We start from the raw sequence: 27,226 nt of genomic DNA, 5'->3' as shown, positions 1-27,226 counted from the left end.
AGGTGGCCATGAAGCATCTACCTTTTTTTGCTGGACAAGTCAAAACCACATGAAACTCAAACTACATGAAGAGACTGTAGGGAAAAGGGACCAGTCAAAGAAACACACCCTGAGCAGAGCCAAAGAAACACATTTTGGCCCAGCAACCAGAACCAAAGAAATGCACCCTGACCCTGAAACCAGTGCCAAAGAAATACACTTTGTCCCTGGAATCAGAGTCAGTGAAAGAAATGCACCCTGGCCCTAAAATTGGAGCCAAAAGGCTAAAAAAGAACAAGGAAAGAAACACACTTTGGCCCTGAAACCAGAGCCAAACTGACCCTAATCCTGTGCAGAAAAGTAACCAATCCTCGAGCAGAGCTCTAGCCAATCTGAGCTCAGCACTGAAATCGGACCAATCCCTACCCTGGAAAAACGTTCCCACCCCCAAGAATCCCTATATAAACCCTGTGTATGTTCAGCTTGGCTAGTCCAGCTGCTTCCTTCCAATAAAGCCCTTCGGTTGAGCTTTGGGTGAAGATCTTTTGCGGCAGCAACAGAGCAGAGGCGACCCTGGGCAGAGCAGAGCAGAGTGAGCAGGGCAGTAACACTTGCCCTGGAAACCTTCCCTCTGCAGAGCAGAGTTGTTACACTCTGCTCCCTGCTGTCCCCTCTCTGCTCTCCCAGAGCAGAGCTGAACTGTAGCAACTTCGTCCCAGAAACCTCCTGATGAGCAAAACTGCTACACTAGGCGAACATCCCCAGCTGGAAGACCCTGTCCTGCTGGAGTGGAGCCGATACACTGGGGAAGCCTTTCCCTGAGGCAAGGCTGTAAGCAGCTAAGTTTACTGCAACCTGTGGTGGTCCTTGGCTCCCGACCTCCAGGATACCTTTCCACCTGAGCTGTGTATTCTGTATTCAGTATTCTGTGTATTCAGTATTCTGTGACTCCCGAGTACCAAAATACCTGACCCACTCCTGTTCCATCCAGATCTGCCCGAAACACTTACAGAGACCTCACACAGGAACTCTAGTTGGCAGTCCCAGAAGAACCAAGTCCTTGTTACTGGAACGCACAGTGACTGAGCCACATCATCACTCCCCTCATCCCTCTCGTGTCTGCCGTGTGTGTGTGTCTGTGTCTGTGTGTGTGTCTGCTGTGTGTGTGTATGTCTGAGTCTGTGTGTGTGTTTGCTGTGTGTGTGTGTCTGTGTGTATGTGTCTGTCGTGTCTGCCCTGTGTGTGTATGTCTGTGTGTGTGTCTGTGTGTCTGCCCTGTGTGTGTCTGTGTGTCTGCCCTGTGTGTGTCTGTGCATGTGTCTGTGTGTGTGGTGCCTGCCGTGTGTGTGTGTGTGTGTGTGTGTGTGTGTGTGTGTGTGTGTGTATGTGTGAGTGACCTGGAGAAGGGCCTAAGAAACCATTAGCACAAGAAAATGGTGTTTTGTGCTGTTGTATTTGTTGCAATTTGGTAATGCATTATAACCACCCTAGTCCTTGCCTTGCCTAATTAAATTCCTCCAAACTTATGATGACTCAGCACAACACACCGAGTGCCTGTAATTTATCTGAGAATTCAGGTAAATAAGTGAACTTAGAGATCTCACCATCTCTGTGCAAAATATAATGCCATTTCCATTACTAGCACGCTGACTCACTCTGGCCTTTGGTCTTGTCTGTCATCCCTAATTACAGAGTGTCTTAATTTTTCTGTTGAGCAAGCCTCTAGATGCCTACCTTGATAGGGATGGGCAGTAAGATTCAAATAGTTTAAGTTTTCATCAGTCTTTCATTAGGTTCACCCTCTCTCTTGCTTCAGTTCCCCCCCCCCCATCTTTCCTTGGTCCTGTGGAACGCAACAGCTGCTGCACCAAAGCGTTGCCCTCTGCAGGCATCATGTCTCAGCTCTTCTAAGTCTGAGCCCAACCCATGCATTTCCTCTCTTCTGAAATACTTGCTAGGGTCTCATGTGGGCCGTGTTATCTGGGAAAGTGTCTGCAGGGCCTGCCTTTGTTCTGTGTGTGACTTTCACGGTGCCCTTGCTCCCTGCTGCCGGCTTCCTTTTGTCTGCTGCAGCTTTAGAGTCATCTTCTGTTGCAGGCCCGGCCCTCACTCCTAACCATGGGTGCTGAGTCTTGCGAAGCTTCTGTGGGGGTGAACTCATGCTGCTCCCCACTTGTAAAACTCTTTGAGTCTGCTAGTGATGACTAACGAATTTCACACACCGCCACTGGTGAGCATCGGGTTTGCAGTGCGCTGACATTTTATTAAGCAGTACAAACACAGGGATTGTGATACGTGAGGGAGCCAGCTATGCCTTTTACAAATTCAGAAAGACTACGTTTTTATGCTTGGTCTGCGACTTCCTGGTAGAAGGTTGGACTAGTATGTATAAAGTCTTGGGTTCAATCCCAGGTATGGTAGAGAAAAGGGGTTGATTTCTGATCCATGCTGTACAACAGAAATGGGAGTAGAAACACATATAAAGATTAGTAGCAACACTCAAAAGCCATTAGTAAGTTGCCACATTCCAGCAACCAGTGGATAGTGGATGAGTGAAGGGAAAGGAACTGGAGTTCTGGGCATGTCCCTGGAAGGCTGAGACAGGAACGCTCAGCATAACACTATGCTATCCTCAGTTCTACTGGTGCTTGCCAATTAAAGAAATTCTGCATGCCTTATTAGGTACCGGCCTATTTTGTCATTGTGGTGACTTTCTACTACCTGTCACAACTGAAGTTCAGCTCTGAAAGAACTGTGGATGGCAAAGCTGGACAGGACGTCCATCCAGTTTCACAGCTAGTGAGGGAAGTACATCTTAAGTTCAGGTATTTGGAATTGCTTTGGTATGGCGAGGTTGCTAATTAATTTTTAAAAAGGCTTGTTAATTTTTTATTTTGTCTGTGTGTCTGTCTGAATGTATACATGTGTACCTCCATGCAGATGCCAGAGAAGACCAGTGAAGGGTATCAGATCTCCTGCACCAGTAGTGACAGGTAGGTGAGTGAGCTGCCCAGAGTGCATGCTGGGAGCCGAACTCTTGTCCTCCCTAGGACCTCTGAGCTATTGTGCCATCTCTCCAGCGCTGATTTTTAAAAATGTTTAATGTTTTGTATATAGATTTCAAACTTTAAAGTGCACTTTCCATTGTTAAATTATCTGCATTATAAGTTCGGCAACATTGATAAACTAAAACTATGCTTTCCAACTGCGCCTGCTCTGCTACTGAAAGTCACAGCCATAGACCAACAAATATCAAATCTACCAGACAGTCAGATTACACCATGTTTCCACTGCTGTATTTCCTAAAATTGCCTATCACTCCCTGAAAACGCAGCCTGTTCAGTAGAAAACACACCAGGATGTTGGCCAACACTTAACAGAACATGGCATTGGATCACAAAACATTTCCTGCAAACATGTGCATGTACTCACCCCAGGTAGGGGGCCCATGACAGACCAAAGGATGGATACCATCAAAGTCTAACTTGGTAAACAATGACTGGGCGGGGGGAGGACCTAGTGAATCTGGTCAGTTTCAGGGACTTCCTGGAGCTATTTAATTTCCTGCCTAAATAGCTTCCCTGCAGGATGGAATCTTTCAGTCTGGAGGATGCTGTTACAGAACAGCATCCATAAACTGCTAATATGACTTCATGAGAGGGTACATGTGCCCCAAGCCGCTGGACATTCATCGTGGGGCTAGAGGGGGCACCTCGGAGAAATATGAGAACAGGAGATACGAAGAATGGACGCCAAGAAAGGAGTCTGATCAAGGCGACAGTTTTATTTCATCCCAAAGGGATTTATATAGGGGAAGGGAGGAAGGGAAGGAATGGGGGTGTGCTGCAGCTGCAGTGAGCCTGGTGGAGCAAAGGTCAGTGGAGGAGGTAACCCTCTGTGCTGCCCAGGAAACCTAATTCGCAGGGCAAAAGGTGGGGGTGTGTGTGGAACCTCCTGTGTTGCTAGGTAACCTGACTGTAGGTTCTTATTTTATCTAGCTCAATCTTTCCTATGTCCTTGCCTAACTCCTAGTGCAATTAGGGACTTTCTGTTGAGCTAATCTTTAACTGTTTCTGGAATTTAGCAGAGGTAGCAGGGTGGTCCAGAGTCACATACTCTCTATGAGAGCTGAGTCATGTCTTCTCTTATGAGTATGTGAGGCAGCCGTATCTGGTTGATGGCCGGAGGACCCTGGCATACATGCATCCATGAAGTAGAGTGATAAAGTAATGTAATACATTTTGTCTTTATAGTAAATATATCCTATAGTGTACTTTGGAAGTTTGTGAGGAAAAAATTATTCTAACGTTTGCTCAAAACAAGTTAAAGTACTCGAAGTTGATGCGTCACTGTGGTACCGGCAGTGGCCATGCCAGCACTGTCCATGACTGCTTTTTCCATTGTGTAGAGGTCTGATGGCCACAAGCCACAGATGAATGGATCTGCAAGTGATACTTAGGCCACGTCAGTCAGTTGAATTCTCTCAGCTAATATTGGAATTTTGGATTTCTTCTTCATAGAACAGACTGGAAAGAACACGAAGTTGAGATGTAACAGGGGTTTTTGGTGGTGGAAATGAGGCCTAGCTGGCTTGAAGATGTCCTATCTTTTGCTCAAGACTTCTCTGGGTGGGTGGGAAGCAAGCTGCAAGAGAATCCAGCAAAAGTTTTCATTCAGGACTCAAAAATCAAGTTGAGCTCCCAGGCCAGAAGAAGGGCCATTGAGCACGGCATGCCCAGATCATAGAGGATGAGGTAAAAAGTTCCCAGTGATTTTTAGAGGGGATTCCAGGGAATGTGGAGAAGCCCCAGCTTTGACACAGTTGAGTGTCCCATATTTGGAAGTCAGCCAGCTCTAGACATCTGCTAAGTCCAGAGAGTAAAGCTTTCAGGTGAAGCCAAGCATGGTTACCCATGCCTGTAACTTGTGGTGCTCAGGGGGGTGGAGCCAGGCGATCGGGAGTTTAATGTCACTCTTGCCCCTACTCATTGAGTTCAAGGCCAACAACTGGAACTATCTCAAAGACAAAGTAAAATTCGACTCTTCACTGCTCTTGTCTCCCTGCGTTGGTACAGGCTGAGCCATAAGGAGTGTAAGCTGCAGAGAGCAGGCAGATGGTAGCTAGAGAAGAAAAGAACCATGACCTCTCTACCACCACGGATGGCTGTAGGCAGCCACCCACCCAATAGGATGCCAGGTGCCGGGCTAAGAAACCTTTGGAAGCATTTGAAGACATGTATAAACTAACACTGGAATTAGGAATAGGAGTTCAATATGTACATACATATAACAACACAAGACGGAAAGTCATGACTGAGACACAGGTATAATGTTAAGAATTCCATCTGACCAAAAAAACCAAAAACAACAACAACAAAAAACCTGACACACTTCATCCTGTCCAAAATGCTATGGAATAATCTTTTTGTACACTGTGTCTTTGTCAAGACACCTTCTGATTGGTTTAATAAAGAGCTGACTGGCCTGTAGCTAGGCAGGATGTATAGGAAGGACAGCAAGACACAGAGGAGGCTGGGAAGAAGGGTGGAGTCTCTGGATTCTCAAGAGACAAAGGAAGCTAGAAGAACATGCTGTGTTGACAGAAGGTACCATCATGTGGCAGAGGATAGACAGGAAATATGGGTTAATTTAAAATATAGGAGTTAACGAGTAACAAACCGGGGCTATTGGTGGAGCATTTATAATTAAGTCTTCGTGCATTTACTGGGGAGCCATCAGTCCTGACAAAAAAACTCCACCTACAAATGATGCCCAATGTGGAGCTCGAACCCACAACCCTGAAATTGGGTCTCATGTTCTACCAACTGAGCGAGCTGGGAATTTATAATTGCTAAGAAGTTTCTGTGTAGTTATGTGGGAAGAAAAGTCTGCCTACAGCAAAATTTGTCAGGTTTTCACATGGCAAAGGAGATACAATTTTTTGAGCTACATTGAAAATTATGACAGAAGCTAAACAGCCAGCCTGTAAGATTCCTGGTTTCCCAGATTGTCTTATTAGCAATGTATAGCTTCATTCATCAGACATGGAAAAGCCTGTTACCTGAAATACATCAATCAAGTAACTACCCTTAAGGACCATCTAAAGCAGTGGTTCTCAGCCTTCCTAATGCTGTGACCCTTTAACACAGTTCCTCATGTTGTGGTGACCCCAGACCACAGACTTATCTCATTGCTACTTCCTAATTGTAATTTTACTGCTGTTATGAATCATAATGTACGCAGCTGATATTCGACCCCCAAAGGTTGAGAAACTGCTGATCTTAATCACTTGAAAGCTTAACTCAAAGCGTGCCACTTCTGACTTGGTGAGAACTGAAGGCACGGGGGAGCGTGGATGCACAAGTTGTGTGGTGTGCTGCATCCACAGAAAAGCAGTCATGCACTCAGTCTGTGCCACATCTTCCCAGGACACGGTCTTTGCTGGAGATAAGCAGCTTCTAATTCAAGACTGCTATCTCCTGACCTACTGTGCTGCCCTCACGTTCAGTAAGAACAGGCATGATGGACTTTTCTAAAACTGATAGTTTGTGAAAACGTATTGTCACACATAACAAAACATCCAACTATATGTACCTAGAGTGCTGGTGATGGCTCAGCCCTTAAAGGCTAGGCTCACAACCAAGAGTAGAAACTAACTACAGAGGCTGCCTCTAGCCACAGAGGGTCCTAGGGCTGCCTAGGTACCTCCTGTAGTACTGTTTTGCAGCAGAGCCCTCCCTCTTGTGGACATGGGTAGGAATTTTAATAAAAAGGTTAAAATCTTACCAAGATTCTTCATTTCCTCTTAGTATGCACAAAATTTTAAGATGGAGGGTTAGTTGCTCGTGAGTCAATGATTTGTAGCTGTGTATAGGTTGTCTTAAAGTCAACGTCTTTAGGCTATTGGAGAGCCAAGATGTAAATTCATTTTTGGGCTTAGAGGAGTTTGTATTTATTCTAAAATTTCTCTGCTGGATCACTAAGTGTTGGCAGTAGAAAGTGAGGGGATGTAGATCATGCCTTAGACATGAGAAGCCAGTTGCCTTGACTTTCCACTGAGGATGTGATGAGAAGCCACCATCTAAGAGTAAGTCCTCTCCACAAGTGCAAACCGGCAGTTCCTTCATGCTGGACTCGCTCCGGGGAAACTGTGAGGATTAATGTTAATAATTCACTTGTCTAAGGTACACTAGGTCAGGCGAGCTCAACCTGAGCTTGCAGCCAGTCACCTTCGCTAACAGGTATTGGTAGTGGAGGCTTGCAGCCATCTTCACTAACAAGTCTTGGATGTGCAGGCTCGTGCACTGTAGGTGGACAAACCTTTATTCACTTGATCCCAGGAGCCCTGATCATCAAAAATGTCTCCAGGAAACAAAAAGAAATCTCTGGAGGCCAGAGATAAGGTGACCTCATTTAAGACTCAGTCTGAGAATGGAGCTAAGTGACATATAGGAGGAAATGGAGGGAAAGTAGTCAGACATGGGTTGAGCGTGAGAAAGAGTCCAGGAGAGTACTTAGTTGTTTCCACCAACTAAGGTGAGAACATAAAGAGGGGATGGTTTGGCTGCCTTTCTACTAGGAGTCAGAGGCATACTTAAGCACACTAGGACATAATTCTGGACATTAAATATAAGAGACTTGGATGGGCAAGATGGCTCAGAAGGTAAAGGTGCTTGTTACTAAGCTTGATGGCCTAAGTTCGAATCCCAGGACTCACACAGTAGGAGGAACTGACTCCTACAAGTAGTGCTCTCACCTCCTCAAGCACACTGTGACATAGGTGTCACACACACACACACACACACACACACACACACACACACACACACACACACACACACAAACAGGCTGGGACCCTGAACTTGGCAGTCACAGAACATTTTCGTTCTTCCCTCAGCAACAGGATCCTTTGCAGACTGTGCTCCCTGCAATAATCTGGTGCTTGCAGATCTCCAAGCAATGACCACGGCGGAGCTCTGGTTCCAGCCCTACATGGTTTTGTAGCACTCACTCCTTTATTAGGAGGGAGAAACAGGAACCCATTACACTGCAGTGTCACAACTGCCATTACTCAGACATCGTTGGAAGAAAATGAGCAGAACCAAACCATGCGTATCTCTAAGGACAACCTGGAGTGGGGACGACATTCTTTTACCTCTCTAACTTGAACTGAATACTGCTCATGTTTTCCTTCTTCAGTGAACAGAGCATAATTTGGTAGGGATGGTTATGCTGGTGTTCTATCTTTTGAGATGTCTCATCACAAAGGCCAGGCTGACTTCCATGTTGTCACTCTCCTGCCTCAGTCTCTCAAGTATTAGGATTACAGGTACACAATGTCCTGTTTGCATTGCCCTTTTGTTTTGTTTTTACAAAAAGCTGTACCACAAAATTGGGACAGTAATTTATACATCATTCACCTAAAAACAGCTCAACCAATCCTGACTCATTTATATTCCAATCTGTCTCTCTCCATGAGATGAATCAAAACCAAGAGCTTAATTTAGTAGGTGTCACAAAGACTTGTTAAGAGTAATTATAGCCATTAAAACACCAGAAAATGATTCTTCAATCGTATTACAAAATAGCCATCATGAAAATTCCCCTATTGTATAAATTTCTTTAAAAAATTTAAGTTTAATTCACATAAAAAAGGGTCACCAAATATGATTGGGTATTTGAGTGCTACAGGTTTTCTATTGCTTTCATCCCCCTTGCAATTTAAGAAGAAATAACAGTGCCAACCACATCCTTTCAATCTAACCTTGAGTTCTATTTCTTGCTAATTTGAAAGAAGCTAAGTCTACAAAGTGGGCAACTCTTTATAAGGGATGTTTCCCCATCAGAACACTCAACTGTAACAATGTGCTCTCTACTGCAAGTTACAAAAACAAGAGATCATTATTCACATCTTTAGTTTTGGCATTCATTAAGTGGATTTTTCTCCCAAGAAAAAAATGCCTTTAGTCTATTTGTCTAGTGGTTGAAAACACTACTAGTGTTCAAAATAATTAGTCCCTAACCATTTGTCAATGGTGATCAATTACTGCTCTGGTTTTGTGCTTCTCATAGTTTAATTATATACACACATTCAATGTTTCAATACACTGTTTTTATTTTCTATGTCGTTTTAAACTGCTATATTCAGATTGACTTGCCCATCTCATTAAGGCAGAATGAACCATTTAGGATATTCTAATGTCCAGTTCCAGTCATTTCCCTCGTATCTACTGTGGTAGGACTTCCTTAGAAAACCATGAACCTTGGAGTATGCATAATAATGCCTCACCCAAAAAAGTCCACAATGAGATTCCTACATTTGGAAATATGGCACCCTATTGGACAACTGGGACTTTGCAGATGTATTTGTTAAAAGACCCAAATCAGAGTAATTCGTGATAGCAGAGTTAACACAAAGCTTTTGGCATATTTTTATTGTGAAATATTGGGTTTAGAAAAAAAAGTACAAAATGTCAACAGTCAGATGTGTACAGGTACAATATTTTGTTAATTTATACATGTAACCAGCATTAACAGGTTCATTGTAAAATGCATAATTAGACCAATACACTCTAAAGATGACCATAATATTCACAGGCTATTAATACATGATAAATCGGAGTCCAAATGACCCTCACTGGGATATGCTAACTGCAGCAAACAGGCTAAAAGTACAATACAGCACACCATAGTTATCTCTGGACAGATCCACATTTAAACGGTATCAACTCATTAGGCCAACACACTACATATCTGGGACTGGGACTCAATTACTAATTCATACAATTGCAAAACAATTCGGTTATAAAATAAGGTCACAGAATAAAGGGTTTGTCTTATTAGGACTGAATACTGTGAGGCCCCTGAATTTAGGTTTTAGCCTTTCACTTTGCAAAGCTTCACCATTTTAAACTGATTCTCAATTTCCATGTTAAAGGGGAAAAGGGGATTCCGTTTCTATCGTCTCCAACACGGTATAAGAACTATTGTAGTTCATTTAGAATTGTGACTCCTGTAGATTGAAAAATGGCCAGGAAACAGTAATATAAATCGTTACAAAATTTAAAGCAAAGTAACGACTACTTTATGAATGTATAAATCCTCCAAACATTAGCAACAACATTAAGGCATTATCTCCTGTGGTTGAGAACAATAAATTAACATTATTTGTGAGGGCCTCATAACAATAGACTGTCTTACTTTTTCCAAATCTAATTCAATTTTACTGTTACTTGAAAATTATGTGGTTGCAAATTGTCAGATTTGCTTTTACTTGTAGTAAACAACTATGGGAAGTTTACTAAAACTTGAATAATTGAAAAAGAATTGTTATAATTATGTATGCTTAAAAACACTAATCTTTGATATGAGGGCCATATAAACATCTATCTAAAAACAAACCCTTCAGACTGATTCAAACAAGTTTAATTGCATATTTCTAAAAGAAGTCACATGTTGTTTCTAGCAATACCTTCAGTTTTAAAGTTCACCCTGAAACCAGAACTAACATTAAGCAGATCAATTTCGGTTACTGGCTGAAAACCTCTAGGGTTCAGAAGCTAATTTGTTTTTTCACAGGATCTATTCCATACTACTGTAATCTTTATAGACAATTTCATACTTTCAAACAAACTACTTATAAATAGTGTCTGAATCTTACAGATTCCAATTATTCAGACATAAGCATGGATTTGATTATAAAGTTATTTAATTTTCCAGATTTGTATTAAGTTTACAAAGTATGGTGTACATAAATATTAACTTAGCAACACATTATAAAAAAAGCAGATATATGGACCGTTATAGAAACATTATAAATTTTAAAGAAATTTTATATAAAAATAAAGCAAAACATGTAACTCACAAAATATAAACATGAAGCCACACAACATAAAAATAAAATCACTCTATCAAAATGGAGTTAAAATTAAATCTTAGGAAAGTATTTCAACATAATTAAATGAACTCAATGACCAACAGCTTCCCTTATGATACAGAAACAAACCTCAAAATCACTTAAGTCTATATGCATTATCATTTAATTCTTAACATGCAATCTTGCATGTTACTAATTGATTTCTTTTTGAAATTGGGTTCTGTACATATGCACTTATATACAAACACTTATTAACATGATTTTTAAACAAACCATATGTACAAAAAAATCAGCATTCCTATAAATAAAAACATTAGGTGGCAAAAGGCACTTGTAAGTAAAAATCTACAGTTTTTACAAAACAAAACCACATTTTACCTTGGATGCTGTACAGTAAACATCAATCCTATAACAGCAATGAAATGTTAGATTACTAAACTAATGTTAGTGATGTAACTTTTAAAAACATATTCACATATACTCTGAAGCTCTTTTAATAAAAGCACCATGATTCTCTAAATTCATGTTGATGCGAAGTAAAAATACAATTCCCCCAAAAAATCAGTGTTCACCATTTTGTTTAAAAGTTTTGCATTTCTAAATTGAAAACTATTTATGAAATCAGCATCGTGTTAAACAAAAGCAACACAAGCCCTGCTGCTGCTGTCCTTCCAACCTCTCCATTATTGCCTGTTGCATTGTATACAGTGCACACAAGTGCACTCCACACCTTTAATACTATTGCTAGAAAAAGTCCTAGGTATCAAAGAATTAAGAAGTCACTCCAAACCAGCTGAAGTTTCATCTGTATGTTTACAACTTAAAAAATGCTGCGTGTCAATTACAAAAGTGAATAGGAAACACACCAATTTACTTGGCATGTAAAAATATTTTTCCACTACACAGAATTTAAGGGCTTCACAGGATGCCTCAAATATACACCGTCAAGCAGAAATGCTAAACAAGAGACCTTTTCAGGGAGATGTTAGCACGCTTCCACTCTTGTCAAACTTTTTACCCTTTGACAAGGCTGCAACCTGTTTGAGTAGTTCTCTGTTTTTGGCCTGTGAGAAACAAAAATTCACAGTTTAAAACATTGAACTATTAAGTCATGCTGAAAACTACTACTTAATACTAGTACTTCATTTGTACAAAATTTTTTTTATCAATGAAACACTAAGAGATCCAAGAGTTAGTATATTTAATCTTTTTAAGGGTAGATACGTAGAAAGAGATCCTGGCAAATGTCAATATAATTTGTCCAAAAATACAGTTAATTACACAAGAAATGGCACATGGTTCTCTCCCTATAGGATTCAAATTTAAAATAAGAAAAAAAGTTTGGTTCTTTAAAGCATGAAAGCTACTGAAATGCAAGTTATTCTATAACTGACAGCATCAAAGAATGAATCAAATGTTTATTCTGGAGTATTTTCTAGCAAACTGAATGAGGTCTTCCATTTGCTGTTTACTGTTATGCAGAAAAAGTTTAAAACTATTTGTGAAAATCATTCTATCATTTGCCAAAGGCCCTTCTTGAAAGAAACAATTTTACTCATCTTGAGTGCACGTATGTGTTTATATGCAGGCCATGTGAAATCAAAGAAAGAGTGTGGGGTCCATTCCCTCTTCCCACCATGTGGGTTCTGGAAATCAAACTCTAGTTGGAAGACTTGGCAGTAAGATGCTATCTATCCTTTACTGTTTCTTACAGTCCCTAATGGCCCTATTCATTTGATGATGACTTTAGCATCATCTAAGCAAATTCCTAACAATACTGGTATAATTTCATAAAAAACCCTTTTTGTTGTTACTGTTGTCAAAGATCTGAACTATACAATGCCTGGTCAAAGACCTGATTATACAATGCCTGGTCAACACTGCAGCGGTGCTGTTTGGTGTCACTGGTGCTTATGGGGGAATCTACAGGTAGGACCATCATGGAATCTTTTCTCATTATCTGGTCTGGGTTACTCTATGCACTCTCTGGGAACTTAGAGAATGAAAGTTCCTCATGTGCACAGATGATTAACAGGACAGTTCTGAAGTTTCTGAGCCAACAGAAACAGTATGGAGCTTGGGCACTACTAAGAAACATAATCCTAAAATAAATCCTCAAGCACACAAAGGATGTCCCTACTACTCATAAGCTTAAACTGTAACTCTCTGACAAATCCTAGTCACTGCTAGATATAAATAGTAACAGTGTAGCTATGTATTATTTGACCACAACAGACCTACTGGCTAAAAGCTGGAAACTCAAGAAACAAATTTCAGAGCCAGGAGCAATGAATGGCATAGGCCTGGTCAGTAGAGGCAGTTACTAACAGGCATCTACACTGGCTTACCAAATAATTAAAATTCTACTTTCAATCATCAAGGGAAACTGAACTTACATGTTTCATTCTTAGAACAAAATGCAGGAACTAAAAAAAAAAAATGGATGTTGAAAGCAATCTTTCTCTTTAATACTTTTGCAGCTAATTTTCAATATGTATTTAGTCTCCTAATAACATCAGTAACTTGTTGATAAATTATATTAAGACAAAGGCTTTAAGAAAAATAGTGTATTGGTTGTTTAACGTAATCAGTCTTATTTTAAGTAGTTGCAATATAAATTGTAATACAGCATTTAAATATATAGGTATTGAAATTTTATTCTCATACTGACCTTATAGAAACCAATGGAATTATTTTACTACTTAAGCCAGAACCATTTAAAATGTTAGCCTAAATAAAGGCAGCGCGTTCAATAAGTAACTACACAGACCCTGCCTATCTACTCACCCACACTTAACTGGGGGACACCTTACCCCAAGCAGAGAGACTCATGCAGCTGAAAGAGCCAATCACACAGCCACAGGACAGTGGCTGTACACAACAGCATCTGAAGTCATTTCCCTTCCCCCTTTGGCTTTTCTTACTAAAACAGTTTTTACTTGGCATTATTGGTACTTAGGAAGATTTTATACCATTTGGGGGATGAATTTCTGTCTGCATTCCTAGGTTTGATAGTTTAAAATACTTAAAGAGCTACTAGAGCAAGATAAATTTTGTTAATCATTAACTTCTGTATACTATAAAAGATTAAGAGGAGTAAAGGGACAAATCCAAGTACTTGGAGGCTGAAGGAGGTCAAACTGGGTTATACAGGGAGACACTACCTCAAAAACAAAAGAAACAGGTAAGAAAGCAATTAACCAGGTATACTCACCTCAGTAACTGCTACTAAAACGACTACACTTAGCTGTAAAGAGTTTCCCTAGCAGAAACTGACATCTAAGACACAGATACTCGAATAACCTGAGGCATACAATGTAAGCATCTACATTTCACTAATCATGTAACCAGTTTCACCTGTAAGATGGGAGTAGCTAATAACTCAGCTCTTGTTAAGGAGCAAATATGAACAGCATATACAAAACATACAGACTATATCCTCCCTTCTGCATGAATGTCTGCCTGAGTGGTAGCATACGAAGTAAGCCAAGACACCAACCAGGCTAAAGTGAAAATGGTTCTTTTGCAACTGACTTTAACAGAAGGAATTGTTCTTTGGAGCAGTGGGAAGTATGTAACAGGTTAAGTGAAACCTAGAAAGTACTTACCGTTTTCATGGTTATTTTATAACTCAGAAGTATTTACTGCAGTACTTCAGTTACAGAAGGTTGATTATATCCCAGGTAAACATTCAACATAACTTAATAAGAATAACAAAATAATGGCTGGTGGGTAAAAACAGTTAACTAATGCACAAGAGGCCCAAATCACAACAGGCAGTCTCTGCGGAGGGAGGACAAATCACCACCCATGAACAAATTCCCTATGCCCTTGGTTCTACAGAGGACCCTTTTCAATTTCCTGTCTCTAGTAAGAACAGGAAATACACATCTGGACTGCAGTGAGTATGTAAATACCACTCAATTATGAGGCACACCAAACCATGATAGGAACAGAAAATATCAAAAAATCCAGCAGAAAATAAAACATACAAATAAAGCAATATTCACATATCCATTCCAAAGCTATACTCTCCCTTCATGTCTGAAGGCTGAATATGACATCATCTGTATGCTTAAGATTGTTTAACCTAAGCTTAGGGTAGAACATTTGTGAGAACCAGGATTTGATCTAGAATAGCAAAAATGAATGAAAAAACAATCCTAAGCCTGTTAGTCAAAGATTAATTCTATAAATACCATAATTTATAAACTGCACATGAAATCAATGTAGTGTAGTTTCATGCCCCAATTTGTAAAACAGGTACAAAGAGGATTTTTAAGGGAATAAGCATTTCTGTGTAGATGCTCACTATCTAGCCTCTTTGTGATAGTGGTGACTCTCAGCTTCACTGTTCAATTCTGCATGATTAAAGAACACGATATGTATGTACTATATATTTATACTAAATACAACAGTGAACCTAATACACTTTCAGATAGTACACAGTTAAAGACCATCTTAATTTGCAGTACTTGCACACAGCATAAAGGCTGATCATAGGCTTTGAGAACTAGTATCCTTTATCTACTCCCTTGCAGTTATCCTAAAGGAAATGGGAAGAAAGACTAAGTATAGACCATATTTTCACCACAGCACTGTAAATGACATTCTGACCTTAGGTCAACAGTCAAGTGAACAGTGTTCACTACTTCTGGGAATATTACTTAGTGTTTACATGTTGTTAAGATTAACAATGAATCACCTTTTCAGAACTTCATAAAGTCAGAATTAAAACTGGAAATACACAAAATAGGAGTAATAATACCAGTGTCCCAAGTCAAGAATACTACGAGTTTAAATCTGTAGCCCAACACAACACCTCACATAAATAACACCCATTACCTGCAGTTGTTCCACAGTTTCTTTGTGAGCCTTTTCCATACTGTTCATCTTAGTTCTCAAATTTGACTCTTGGTACTGAAAGTCTGCCTTCAGTTCAGTTAGCTGAAATGGAAGAAACAAAGGCATTCATGTACCCTCACATCTACCCTCACAGAAACACACCATTGAAATATTCTCCACAGCAGGCACACACTTGCTATACAGGTGGAAGAAGTTGGTAGCAGCTGCATATTCTGAGACAAAGATTAGTTTTCCTCCTATTGTCAGGATCTTAATGGTAAGGATCATCTTTGAGAAGCTGACTTTGTATTAACTGGTCACACTTTCACAACCAGCATGCCAAAGCAACATTTAATGGCTCGTACCCTGGAGAGTGTTTCAACTGAATACACTTCACATTAAGTAAACAGGTTCCCAGTTAAAACCGTCTTTCAATGAAAGGAAAAAGGCTTCATAATGTGCAAATTTCACCAAGGGCAACAGTGTTTGTAATTGTCTATTTGTACCAGTATTATGTACACAAAGTTATTACACTATATTCACCTACCCGCACAGAAATACAATCAATGTGGCATGTGGATAAGTAACTGCTATAAAATGAACTAAATTAGACAAGGGAAAACTAATGGAAAATTCAATGGTGTAGAGAAGTAGAGACCACAAGACAGTATTTTCATAGGTAAGGACACACACACAAATGCAGTATCTTATGACTTCAAATTATAGCCTAAGTTGCTATTAACAGTACCACACTGAAACAGCTTCAGGTTTCTGCCTTAATGTAAGTTTTCAGAGTTTGTACTAATTACCAAGTACCTAGTATGTATTTTTGGTAGTCTTTAAGAGCTGAGCTATATCTTCAGCCCATTACCTAGTATATAAAAAGATGCAAAAGCGAAGAGAAAAATTGAGAGTTTGGGCCAATATTGTACATTATAAACAGACTTCTGTTCTGAAATACCAATTCTGACTATCAACTTTGATAACTATTCTAGTCGCTGAACTGCTGGAAGGTAGAGACAGTGTCTGTCTTTGAAAAAGTCACTCAATAGCTCAAACAGGGTCAGGAAACTAACTTCATCCTTTTAGAATTATAAAGAAACATGGCAAGTGTGTAGTTAACTTTAGATACATAGTTATTTTCCTTACTATAACCTTAATTATAACTTGCTAGTGTTTTTGTTTTTTAAAGGAAACACTAAAGCATTAAATGCCAATAAATGCCTAAACACAATGGTGACGCTAAGGATAGAGAGGCCACATTGGAGGTTTTCAGCCTGTAGGCTGCAAGCCCTTGGTGGGTTTAATAATGCTCGCATAAGGGTCACTCTAAGACTATTGGAAAGCACAGACATTTACATAAGAATTCCTAAGGGTAGCAAAATTACAGATATGAACTAGCAATGAAAATAATTTTGTGGTTGAGGGTCACCACAACAGGATTGCAGCTTTAGGAAGGACGAGAAACACTGACATACAATCTGTTAATGCCTAGTTTGGAATTATTGCTATTTTGCAGTAAATAATAGCATTTTATTCAACTTTTGTTCAAGGTTAATGTAGACATAGTTGGCTTTACATAATAAGTTAAAGCTCTGTGTACACACTTGCATAAAAACAAATTAATTTAAAATTTCAGCTACTCACAAGGAACCCTAAAAAAAAAAATCCAGCTACAGCTATCCAATTTTATCTTATATGCCAATTTTTGCATACTGAATTTACTCAAATTGTGATATATACTAAAGTAAAGAGGTTGGGCATGTCTTTAATTTCAGCACTTAGGACAAAGAGGCAAGCGGATCTTGAGCTCCAGGACAGCCAGAGGCAAACAGTGACACACTCTTTCAAAAAATAGGAAATAGAGCTGTCAAATAAAGGGCGTCAACCATCAAAATGTGGGAAGTGCTGCACTGCAGCTACTGGATTAGGGCTCAAGCACTATTTACATCCTATGGGAACTGCTTAAATTTGAACCCTTTTTGCTGATGGCAAGCACCGCTTAGAGTCTAGGTCTTCTTTGTGTTCATTTCTTTTGTCTTTAAAAATACAACTGAGGCTGGGCGATGGTGGGAGGCACAGGCAGGTGGATCTATGAGAGTTGGAGGCAGTCTGGTCTACAGAGCGAGTTCAAGGACAGGCTCCAAAGACACAAAGAAACCCTCTCTGAAAAAACAAACAAAAACCAAAACCAAACCAAAAAAAGAAAAACCCAAAACAAAACAACAATAACAACAAAAAACAACTAATGATTTTTAGGAATCAGTCAGCAAAATTTTGAACGTTTCCTAGTGGATGTCTGTCTGAGACCTGACTATACAGTGCATTCTCTTCCAATGTGACATACAGCAGCAGCAGCAGACCGCCGAAAGCAGCAGGAAAGACTTTATAGTCAGCACAGCTGTTCCATCAAGGAGCAGGAAGTACATATGTGAAACGAGAAACCGAGGCCTCAACTAACGAACGTGTTCTACTTAAGGCCACACAGAAACAGCCAGAATTGGGATTTCACCCTGAATGTGGCAAAATGCTAAAGTCAGTAAGTACACCCACTTCCTACAGAATGTTCTTAGACACCTATTGCTAATCACTACCACAGGACATTAAAATATTATTACCTCTCATCAGCTGATTGAAAGAGACATGGCCAATATATATATAGAGAGAGACTTTCTTCAATTACTTATGAGACCACAATAATTTATATATTCCATCTACATCCCATTTTAAAATTAAGATAATAAACCCGTCTTACCTTTGAATGCTAACTGAAAACTAATGTTTAAAAATTACTATGATACACCATTTTTCCTAATCCTCATTAGATGTTTCAGACCCAATTTGGGCTGCTGCAGTTTGTCTTGTAAGAATCATGTATTATAAGCATTACCAAATAGTTAAAGAAAATTCACAAGGGTTAATTACAGCCAAGATGCAAATCTTACCAGGCTTCACTGAGCTATATTCTCACCTTTTTATCTTTCTCTAAAATGGTCTGGTCTCTCTGCTGTAAGAGACGCTTAAGGGACATCACTTCTTCTTTCAGTTGACTTATAAGGACAAAATTGTCTGTTCCCCCACTATCTGCTGACTGATTTATAGAGCTACTAAAAAGAAAAAAGTAAGACAGAGTTACATAAAGTAGAAGGAAAATCTGCAGATGTTCAAATTGCATAAATTAGACAATTCCACAAACATCCTTAAGGCTAATGCAAAAAGATATGTACCTGACAGAAATGGATGCAACTGGCAAATTACCTTACTAATGGCACACATTACATACACCTGCAGAAATATAATTCAGGGTTAGCTTTTAGGGGGTCAGCACTTCTAGTGTAAAGCAATAGGCAGCCAATTTGTACAGTAACATCAGCAAACTTGGCTAATGAACTAAAACAAAGTCACACTCATATTTTAAATCAAAACATTTCTAAGCAGGTCAGTTTAAAAATATTACAATCGATTTGTGTTTTTTTTTTCTTGAAGAACAATTACGATAATGTTCTCTACTCAGATTTGTTCGTTCCTCAAAACCCAAATTTATTCCCAGTTATAACAACATAGTTTAGTGCCACTTTATTATTGCCAAAATTATGATTTTCTTAACTGATTATGTATATTTTACTCTCCCAGGTGACTTAAATAATTTGGTGTGTGAGACCCATGTTTCTATTCTCAGATAAAATATGCAATAATAATTCATAATTAACCAAACTATTCAATTAAGTTCAATTTTCATAGCACTAAAGACATTTATTTTTACCTATCTCCATTAGATGGCTTAGATTCCAATTTGGGCTTTTTCTTTGGAGTTTCATTCTGAATTGTTGCAGAGGATTTATGGCTGAAAGTAAACATTAGCAAAAATGATTAGAATAAAACAGACATTAAGTTATAAGCTCCTCTTCCTCTCAGCTACCACTGAATACCACTAGTTTTTTTCCACCCTAAGTAACTACATTCGAGAGGCTGACTTACACGCGCGCACGTCAAACCCACACACCGCATGCCAGCACACTTACCTCTGTTTCCACAGTCCTTGCTCCTGCTCAGGACTTAGACTGCTGATTCTGCAAAACACATGAGTAACATCTGATAACAGCTACGCTTAACGTTCTTTCCCCACAGACTCAAACTGTATTATAAATCTTTTCTTCACAGAAGCCAGATCATCTGGTATGGAACAAATCACATTTTAATAGGACAAACTCTAATCAAATGATTACTAGGCAGCTTCAATTTGTTTTTAAAGACATGTATAATGGTATATTGCATTTTTTTCTTTTTAGGATTCCCAGTAATTCAATTTAAAATTATACTAATGTTTAGAGTATATGAGCACACCAGGATCATGTAAGAATCTAGGAATGATGATATCAATTGCCCTGGCCATTCCATACAAAAGTCTGCATCTGTCTGTTTATCCTAAGTTCAGATAAACTCCTTCACATAACTCAAGCTGCTAAGAACCATGTGCCAAGCAAAACTAGGAAATAGCTTATTTCTTTTTGTCCCTAGTTTCCTGAAGCAGCCTCTCAGAAGTCTATAGTCTCTTCTTGGTTAGTACCGTATACAAAAGTCACACTCAATCTATTAGAAAATTGCATTAAAACAATGAATTTCACTTATAATACCATGACTTCCTTTCCATTTGTCATATTAATAACCACTATATTATCTATGAATCAGAAAGGAGTTATGAACATATCTACCGAGTTAGGTATTGTTAACTAATTTACAGTGCAAAAGAAGGCAAAGGTCATGTAAACACTAGACCACATTATGGAGGAGACTGGAGCACTTTGGACTTTGGTGTCCAAAGGACTTAGAACAGAGCTCACATGAATAACAAGGAATTAATGTATACATCCCCCAAAAGAATAAACAATTGAAAATCAGCACAGTCTTTTCCCCTGGGAAGTCGCCCTTGTAAAAGATTAAATGACTGCCACCTAACCCTGCATTTCGTTCTTTCCCATCACGGTGGGAAAAGTAACCCTGAAAGACAGCCAGGGAAGAGTACATCCTAGAGTCTCAGAAGCAGGACTTATGGTACCTAGTTGTCATTCTTCTTAGAGCAAGAAACAGAATCAAGGCTTGTGTTCCTTTGTTCATGGTTACTGATATAAAACCCAAACATTTCTTTAAAACTACAGTAGTTTACCACTGTCACCCTAGGAAGCACTACAACACGGCAATGGTATATGTTAAAAGCCTCAATGAATCTTCACCATCTAAGAGTTGTTTGCTGGCAATTAAGCTAAAACCTTTGTGTTGCAAAATGTGGCAGTCATTTGTTTCCTACATATAAAATCATATTTTACCCAGGTGGTGGCGGCACATGCCTTTAATCCTAGCACTCTGAAGGTAGAGGCAAGCAGATCTCCGTGAGTTGGAGGCCAACCTAGTCTATAGGGTGCGTTCCAGCAGGTTGTTACACCAAATAACCCTGTCTGGGGGTGGGGGGGAGAGCAACAAAATCATATTTTAAGTAGCTATCTGAAATTCTAAAGATACATAGTAAAATTTAGAGAAAAAATTGTTCTGAGATTTTCATTTACATGTAAATCTGTTTAAATGTTGATTTTCTACAATAACTAAAATTACATTTAAACAGACCCTCTTAATAGTACACAATTATTACTATTCCATAATTTCTCCCTACCTGAAATCACTTTAAAAATTAAGATGTTTTATTTGAATAGCATTACAACTACACCTATGTTTAAAAAAATACCAATAACCAATAAAATAAAAAAGTACCCATAGCACACTTTGGAACCTCCCAAGATTTAACAATGTTTCTATAGGGGCTGGGCATGTATTTTCAATGGTAGAGCCTGTGCTTAGCACATAGGACCTAGGCTCAATCCCTACTACAAAAGAAGAAAAAAAATTTGTTTCTATCATAGCCACAAAGGATTTTAGAATCTGTTCTAATTTCTCCCTGGATGCTTTAAGTATGATTTTAGCAAGATAAAGGAATGGCAAGCGAAACAAGCTTCCTTCACCGGACAGCAAGTTAGCTTAGCAGGAACAAGGGACGGCCTTGCCATGAAGACTTCCACCAAGGCTTCACCTCTGAAGCTGCATAGGGTGGAGGAAAGAACTCACTCTACAACATTGTCCTCTGACCTTTATGTCTGTGGATATGCACACTCAATCCTAAAATTGTCTTTAAAATGCAAGCTTTTGCTAACTGGCATAAATGAAACACCCATTAATGCTGACATATCTGGAATTCACATATGATTTTATAGATGAATTCTCTATTATTTTCATAAACACCGAATACACTGTATGAAAAGTTTTCACAGTACAGGCAGATACTCAAGCAGATAAATGTGCAAACATTATGGCAATGCAGGAAGGGTGTAACAAAGGCTCTCCAAGTGCTTACTTGTGGTGGCCGCTGCTGTGGCGATGGTGGTGGTGATGGTGGTGGTGATGGTGTTTTGAATGGTGCTGGTCTTTCTCAGTGAGAGATGAAGATGAAGAGTTGGAATGTGAAGACCCCAAACTCTTCCTCTGTTCTTTTGTCTTCTGTAAAACTCTCTTGTATGATAAGGTACACAGCCAGCACAGTAACTTCCCATCCACCTTTAGAGAAAGTGTCTACATAAGTGCACGTGTAAACCAGCAAGTGAGCCCAGCAAGCAGACCCAATCTGCAATTATACTTCACATCACGTGGGCAACCTTCTGGGAGTCTTAAGAAATTGCAGAACATGAACGGCACATGCAGATTATAAAGGTAAGACATTTGACACTTGTGATAATATTGCAAGAGGATTATAAAACTGGCTAGACTTGATTTATAGTCCTCCAGCACTGTTAATGCCCTTTAATTCTGAGAGACACCATCTTTAGTATTCCTATAGAAATAACTACAGCAGGGGCTAGAGAAATGGCTCAGGAGTCAGGAGCACTGCTTGCTCTTACAGGACCCAGGTTCAGTTCTCAGCACATACATGGTGACTCACAACCACCTCCAACTCCAGTTCCAGGGCATTGAACACCCTCTTCTAACTTCTACGGGCATCAGGCAGGCACATACCATATATTCATATATGCAGGCAAAACAGAGACATAAATAAATCTAATTTTTTAAAAAGGAGCACAAATGGATGATTAATTTTTAAAAATATAGCCTAAATTATGCTTTAGTCTCACTGTAATTACCAAAATGATAAGAGTAATTTCCACAAAAGTAATTATTGACTTAAAAATAGCCTAGGTAACAATTCTCATTATATTCAGAGTTTATTTATCTGTAGATTTGTGTATTGATCTCTAAGTCTAAAATCCTATTTAGTCATTCATATATATACAGAGCAGTGGAAGACTCATGCCAACAGATGTCATAGCCCCAACTATAGCAGAATAAGGTGGTGACACTTCCATGCTTCCCCTCTCACACTGTAAACAACTGTTCTTTCCACACTGTTCTAAAGGCTGTGATGATCCTCATGGAAAATACATTGGTTAAGTTTTGTTGAGCTATTATTCCTGCTCCTGGCCATGTATTCGACTAAATTTACATGAGCTATCTTAGACACAAAAATCCCTAGTATACTGGTGAACTGACAAGCATGTTATGATTAGAGGCAGGAACTCAATCCTCCACATCCCTTACAAGCCACAGTTCACTAGGCTGGCAGCTTTATAGACTGACACAACTGCAAATAATGAGGCTCAATCAGGTGAGTCCAGGGGAGAGAAAGTGACTTCTTTCAAAAACTAAGGTACAGTTTCTGCCTCCTTTCATTCCATTTCATTTCATTGCATAGAGGAAATGGTGGAGGGACATATCTTAAACTAAGGTGCATGCAGTGCTGTGGGGGTATCTGGGTTAGCCCCTCAAGGAGACAGTCATCCTCCAAAGCAGCTGCAGCTAACAGACAACAGGAGGCCCGTGTACACCTAATCATTAAGTACTGTAGGCAGAGAGAAACAGTTTCAAACACGAGCCTAAACAAAAGACAAATACTAACTTCAAATTCTGTGTGCTAATATGAGATGTTTTTCACACCAATTTTAAGGAACCAGCAAAAGGGTATAAGTGAAAGAATTTACTACAAAACTGAATTGGGGAATAAACAGTGCAGAGTAACTATCAAGAGAATTAGTCTTGAGACAGTTGCGCTGTATTGCCTAGGTTGATCTTGAGTCCCTTGGTTCAAATGGCCCTCCAGCTTCAGCCTGAAGGAGCTGGGCTACAGGCACACAGCATAGTCAGCACAACTGATTTCTACAGTGCGGTCATCCTAACAGATCGACACGAACCCACACATGGTGCACAGACACATACGCTAGTCTTCCACTTCTGCTTCCAGGTAGCAGACACAGAGGTCTAGTGGTATACTTGTAGTAATCACCAACTTGTTTGGTATTTTATCTCTAGAAGATGTCATAACAAATAAAACATACTTTTCTTCTTCCTTCCTCCTTCCGATCAAAAGCACATTGCTGTTTGCATTGTTCACAGGTCTGAGGTGGTCCATATTTTTTTTCTGAATTTGTGCAACGTTGACACTTGGTACCAATAAATGCTGCAATTATGTTACAGTACTGACAAGGCTTGGGCTGCAAAATAAACACAGTTTAACTGAGACATTTAAAACTTTGTTGTGTAAGATACATGCAGTGTTAAGTTATTTGCGGAGTTAATGAAGGAAAGTGTTAAGTTAAAGACATTTGTTTTTGCCAAGCATATGTTCAAAGTCAAATATTGGCCTATTCATTCAACTAACATTTAGTACGACAGTCCTGAAGCTCAACCGAGCATGCTTAAAACGTCTGACCACTGTGAAACACATATTCAAGACTCAATCTGACTACTGTGAGACAAACACTCAGGACTCACACAGCATTTACATAATACAAAATTTGCTTATGAGGTTGGATAATTACTCACAGAAAAGTCTCATGACTCAATGAACTTGTGATATGCTAGCTGGCTTAATTGCATCATTTATTCAACTAAAAAGAATTTCACTGTATGTAAGTAGTTGTCACAGTAAAAGTATCTTTTCAATATAAAAATTAGCACAAGCATATTCAGTTTAAGCAATAATAAGCATGCTTGATTTCTTGGATATTCAGTACTGAGACTTATTAAGGTCAGCATTTTGACCTACCGTGAACAGTATTGTTATGTTAACATCTACAACATACATGTGGGCCAATTTATAACAGGATACTGTCATTAGTTTTGAACATGTGAACTGTACTGCCATATAAAAAGTTGCAGAAATCAGGGGAAACTTTGGTTATATTAGCATTGTAAATAAATAGGCTCACCACATTAAGGAATTTGCTATAATTGTATATTTAAGAAATAGTTTCACAAGCTGCACATTGAAATTCACTACATAACAGGTAAAGCATGCAGTTGTTTTGAACTTGTTTTCATGAAGAACCAGAACTGGTCAATAATAATCACATGAAATGAAAAGCATACTTACTGTTCCAAATTGCTTGACATTTTGAGCACACTTCTTACAGATTGTGTTAGTTTTGCTGAAAAGGAAATGATATACAGATGATTACCATGTCTAGCGTAAGTAACACATTGATCTACAATAAATGGACGAAGTCAAAAGATGTATAGATTACTTTAATTCACAAATTAAAAACAAAGTAGTTAACTTATTTCTCTTAAAGACAAAACTTCCATATTATTAACTCATTAGGGGCAAGAGTCTCAAGGTCTCAAGGTGTGTGTCCAGGTTTGTCTCTAAGTGGTAATTCTCCTGCCTCCACCTCTAAACACTGTGCTTACAGGCAACCAATTTACTGTATAATTTTTGGGAAGAAACAAAGCAAAAGCCATGTCTTTCCCCCTGGTTCTAAACTTTCCCTTGCCCATATAAATGCACATCTTCATGCATGAGGACCCCTCTCACTTCGCAATTAGCTGCTCTCCACTGCGATTCCACACAAACAGGAATAATTAGTTCTCTTGAGTTACCTGTGTGTCCTCTAAAAGAGGATTTTCTGTTAAAAACATCTGTGCTAGTCACACTGACATGTAAGTGACTTCAATCGTGGAAGGCAGCTGGTAACACTGTAGCTAGCTCTTTCCTCTGGTTCAATAGCACTTTTCCATTAAGAAGTTTAAATATAATTCTTTGTATTTGATTGTTGGCAAAAGTGTACATTTTCCACCCATCAATTTATCCCCTATTTTCTCCTGCTCAAACTGAAGTTTAGTTCTAAAATAAAAACCAGGACTTTTTAATGTGTTCTCTCATACTATGTACAAAAGTTCTTAATTTTCAATTTCAGAAGCTAAAGCATTTTCTCAAAACACTTTAACAAATTTTACAAGTCCCAGACGTTCCTTACAGGAATTTGTAACAATGAAAAGGTGCTGAGTATACAAACCTCTCCTGCTGAAATTCTGATCTGCAGTAAGTACATTTTACAATAGGATGTGCAATCCGACATTCCTGTAATTAAGACAATACATTAGTCAGTTTGATGTCACAGACCCAATCTCACTTTTCTGGTAGAAATCATTCCACCTAGTCAAGTGTCTGACCTGTCGAATAAACTTTGCTGGCAACGTAAACAACTAGGTGACTTATCCCATCAGCGTCCAGTCACAGTAAAATTCCACAGGGTGGCCATAAATATTTTGTCTTTTTTGGACGTGGGGGGATATGGAACATATAAATCAAGGAAGCTGTCAGGTCAGGAGTGACTTCCAGGGACGGTTACGTGTGTTATTTTGTACAGTTGCTCACAGACAGCGTGCCAGTTTTTATGGGATGGGAGGAGCTCCCAATCAGAGCACCCTGTTCCCAAACCAGTCGCTTCGCTTTCCGGGACAGGAAGCAGGATGCCATCAGCTCTGCAGCTTCGGGTTCGGGATCCTAGCAAGAAAGTGCAAACACGAAGCCCTGCCTCCCAGTGGAAGGAGAGGGCTGACCAGGCTGGGGTGAGAGTCTGCACCGGGGCTCTGCGACGCCGAGGACTAGTGGCCGCCCGGCTCAGCCCCACCCGAGACCGCCGAGCGAGGCGGAGCCGGCCCCAGCCTGCGAGCAGGCGGGACGCGCTCGCCCCGGGACTCGCCCACCTGATGCCCGGGCCCCGGCGCCCACCGACCTTGCAGAGCTGTTGGCCTTGCGACAGCTCCTCGAAGGGGTAGCGCTGCGTGCACTTGGTGCAGGCATACAGGGCCGACGCCGCCATCCTCCTTTCGGGCTCCTCCGCGCGCGCTCCGGCGGGGCCCCCGGGAACTCGGCTGCCCCGCCCGCGGGCCTTTCTGTCGCCGCGGCCCCTGCCTGGCGACCGCCGTGCACACCCCCCGTGTCTCCCTCCGCCTCCACCGCCGTCCCGGGACACCCGCTGCCGCCCGCCCCGCTGCTCCCGCTTAGGCCCGGAACGCGGCGGAGGGAGACGAAGCGGGCGCTAGTCTGCGGATTCCGCTTCCTCTTCGGGCCCGCGTCCCCCTCTGTGATTGGTTACAGAGAACCTCACGTCACTCGGAAGCCCCGCCCAACCCCTGGCCTAGGTGACG

At 40.0% G+C, this 27,226-nt stretch overlaps 1 protein-coding gene across 4 annotated transcripts; it reads right to left on the bottom strand.

Annotated features, from left to right (window-relative positions):
• Nucleotides 1-9,386: 9,386 nt before the first annotated feature.
• Fam76b (family with sequence similarity 76 member B) lies at nucleotides 9,387-27,149 on the bottom strand. Of its 4 annotated transcripts, none has more exons than XM_021231351.2 (11): nucleotides 26,812-27,149; nucleotides 26,089-26,153; nucleotides 25,167-25,221; nucleotides 24,130-24,285; nucleotides 22,101-22,300; nucleotides 19,723-19,770; nucleotides 19,464-19,544; nucleotides 18,672-18,804; nucleotides 15,701-15,802; nucleotides 13,252-13,281; nucleotides 9,387-11,919 (listed from the first exon to the last, which is right to left on the bottom strand). In XM_021231351.2, the coding sequence occupies exons 1-11, from the start codon at nucleotides 26,896-26,898 to the stop codon at nucleotides 11,830-11,832; spliced, it is 1,047 nt and encodes a 348-aa protein (XP_021087010.1). In that variant the 5' UTR covers nucleotides 26,899-27,149; the 3' UTR covers nucleotides 9,387-11,829. The 4 variants fall into 4 exon arrangements, with proteins under 4 accessions (XP_021087010.1, XP_021087009.1, XP_012974007.1 ...); XM_021231350.2 differs by having other exon boundaries at nucleotides 18,672-18,807; nucleotides 26,812-27,147; XM_013118553.3 differs by lacking the exon at nucleotides 13,252-13,281 and having other exon boundaries at nucleotides 26,812-27,146.
• Between the last annotated feature and the right edge of the window lie 77 nt (nucleotides 27,150-27,226).

This window comes from Mesocricetus auratus, unplaced genomic scaffold (assembly GCF_017639785.1).
Source record: "Mesocricetus auratus isolate SY011 unplaced genomic scaffold, BCM_Maur_2.0 Super-Scaffold_100040, whole genome shotgun sequence".
In the NCBI taxonomy this organism is placed as follows: Eukaryota; Metazoa; Chordata; class Mammalia; order Rodentia; family Cricetidae; genus Mesocricetus; species Mesocricetus auratus.
The sequence above is the reverse complement of the archived record's forward strand: the minus strand, read 5'-3'. Positions and strand labels throughout refer to the sequence as shown.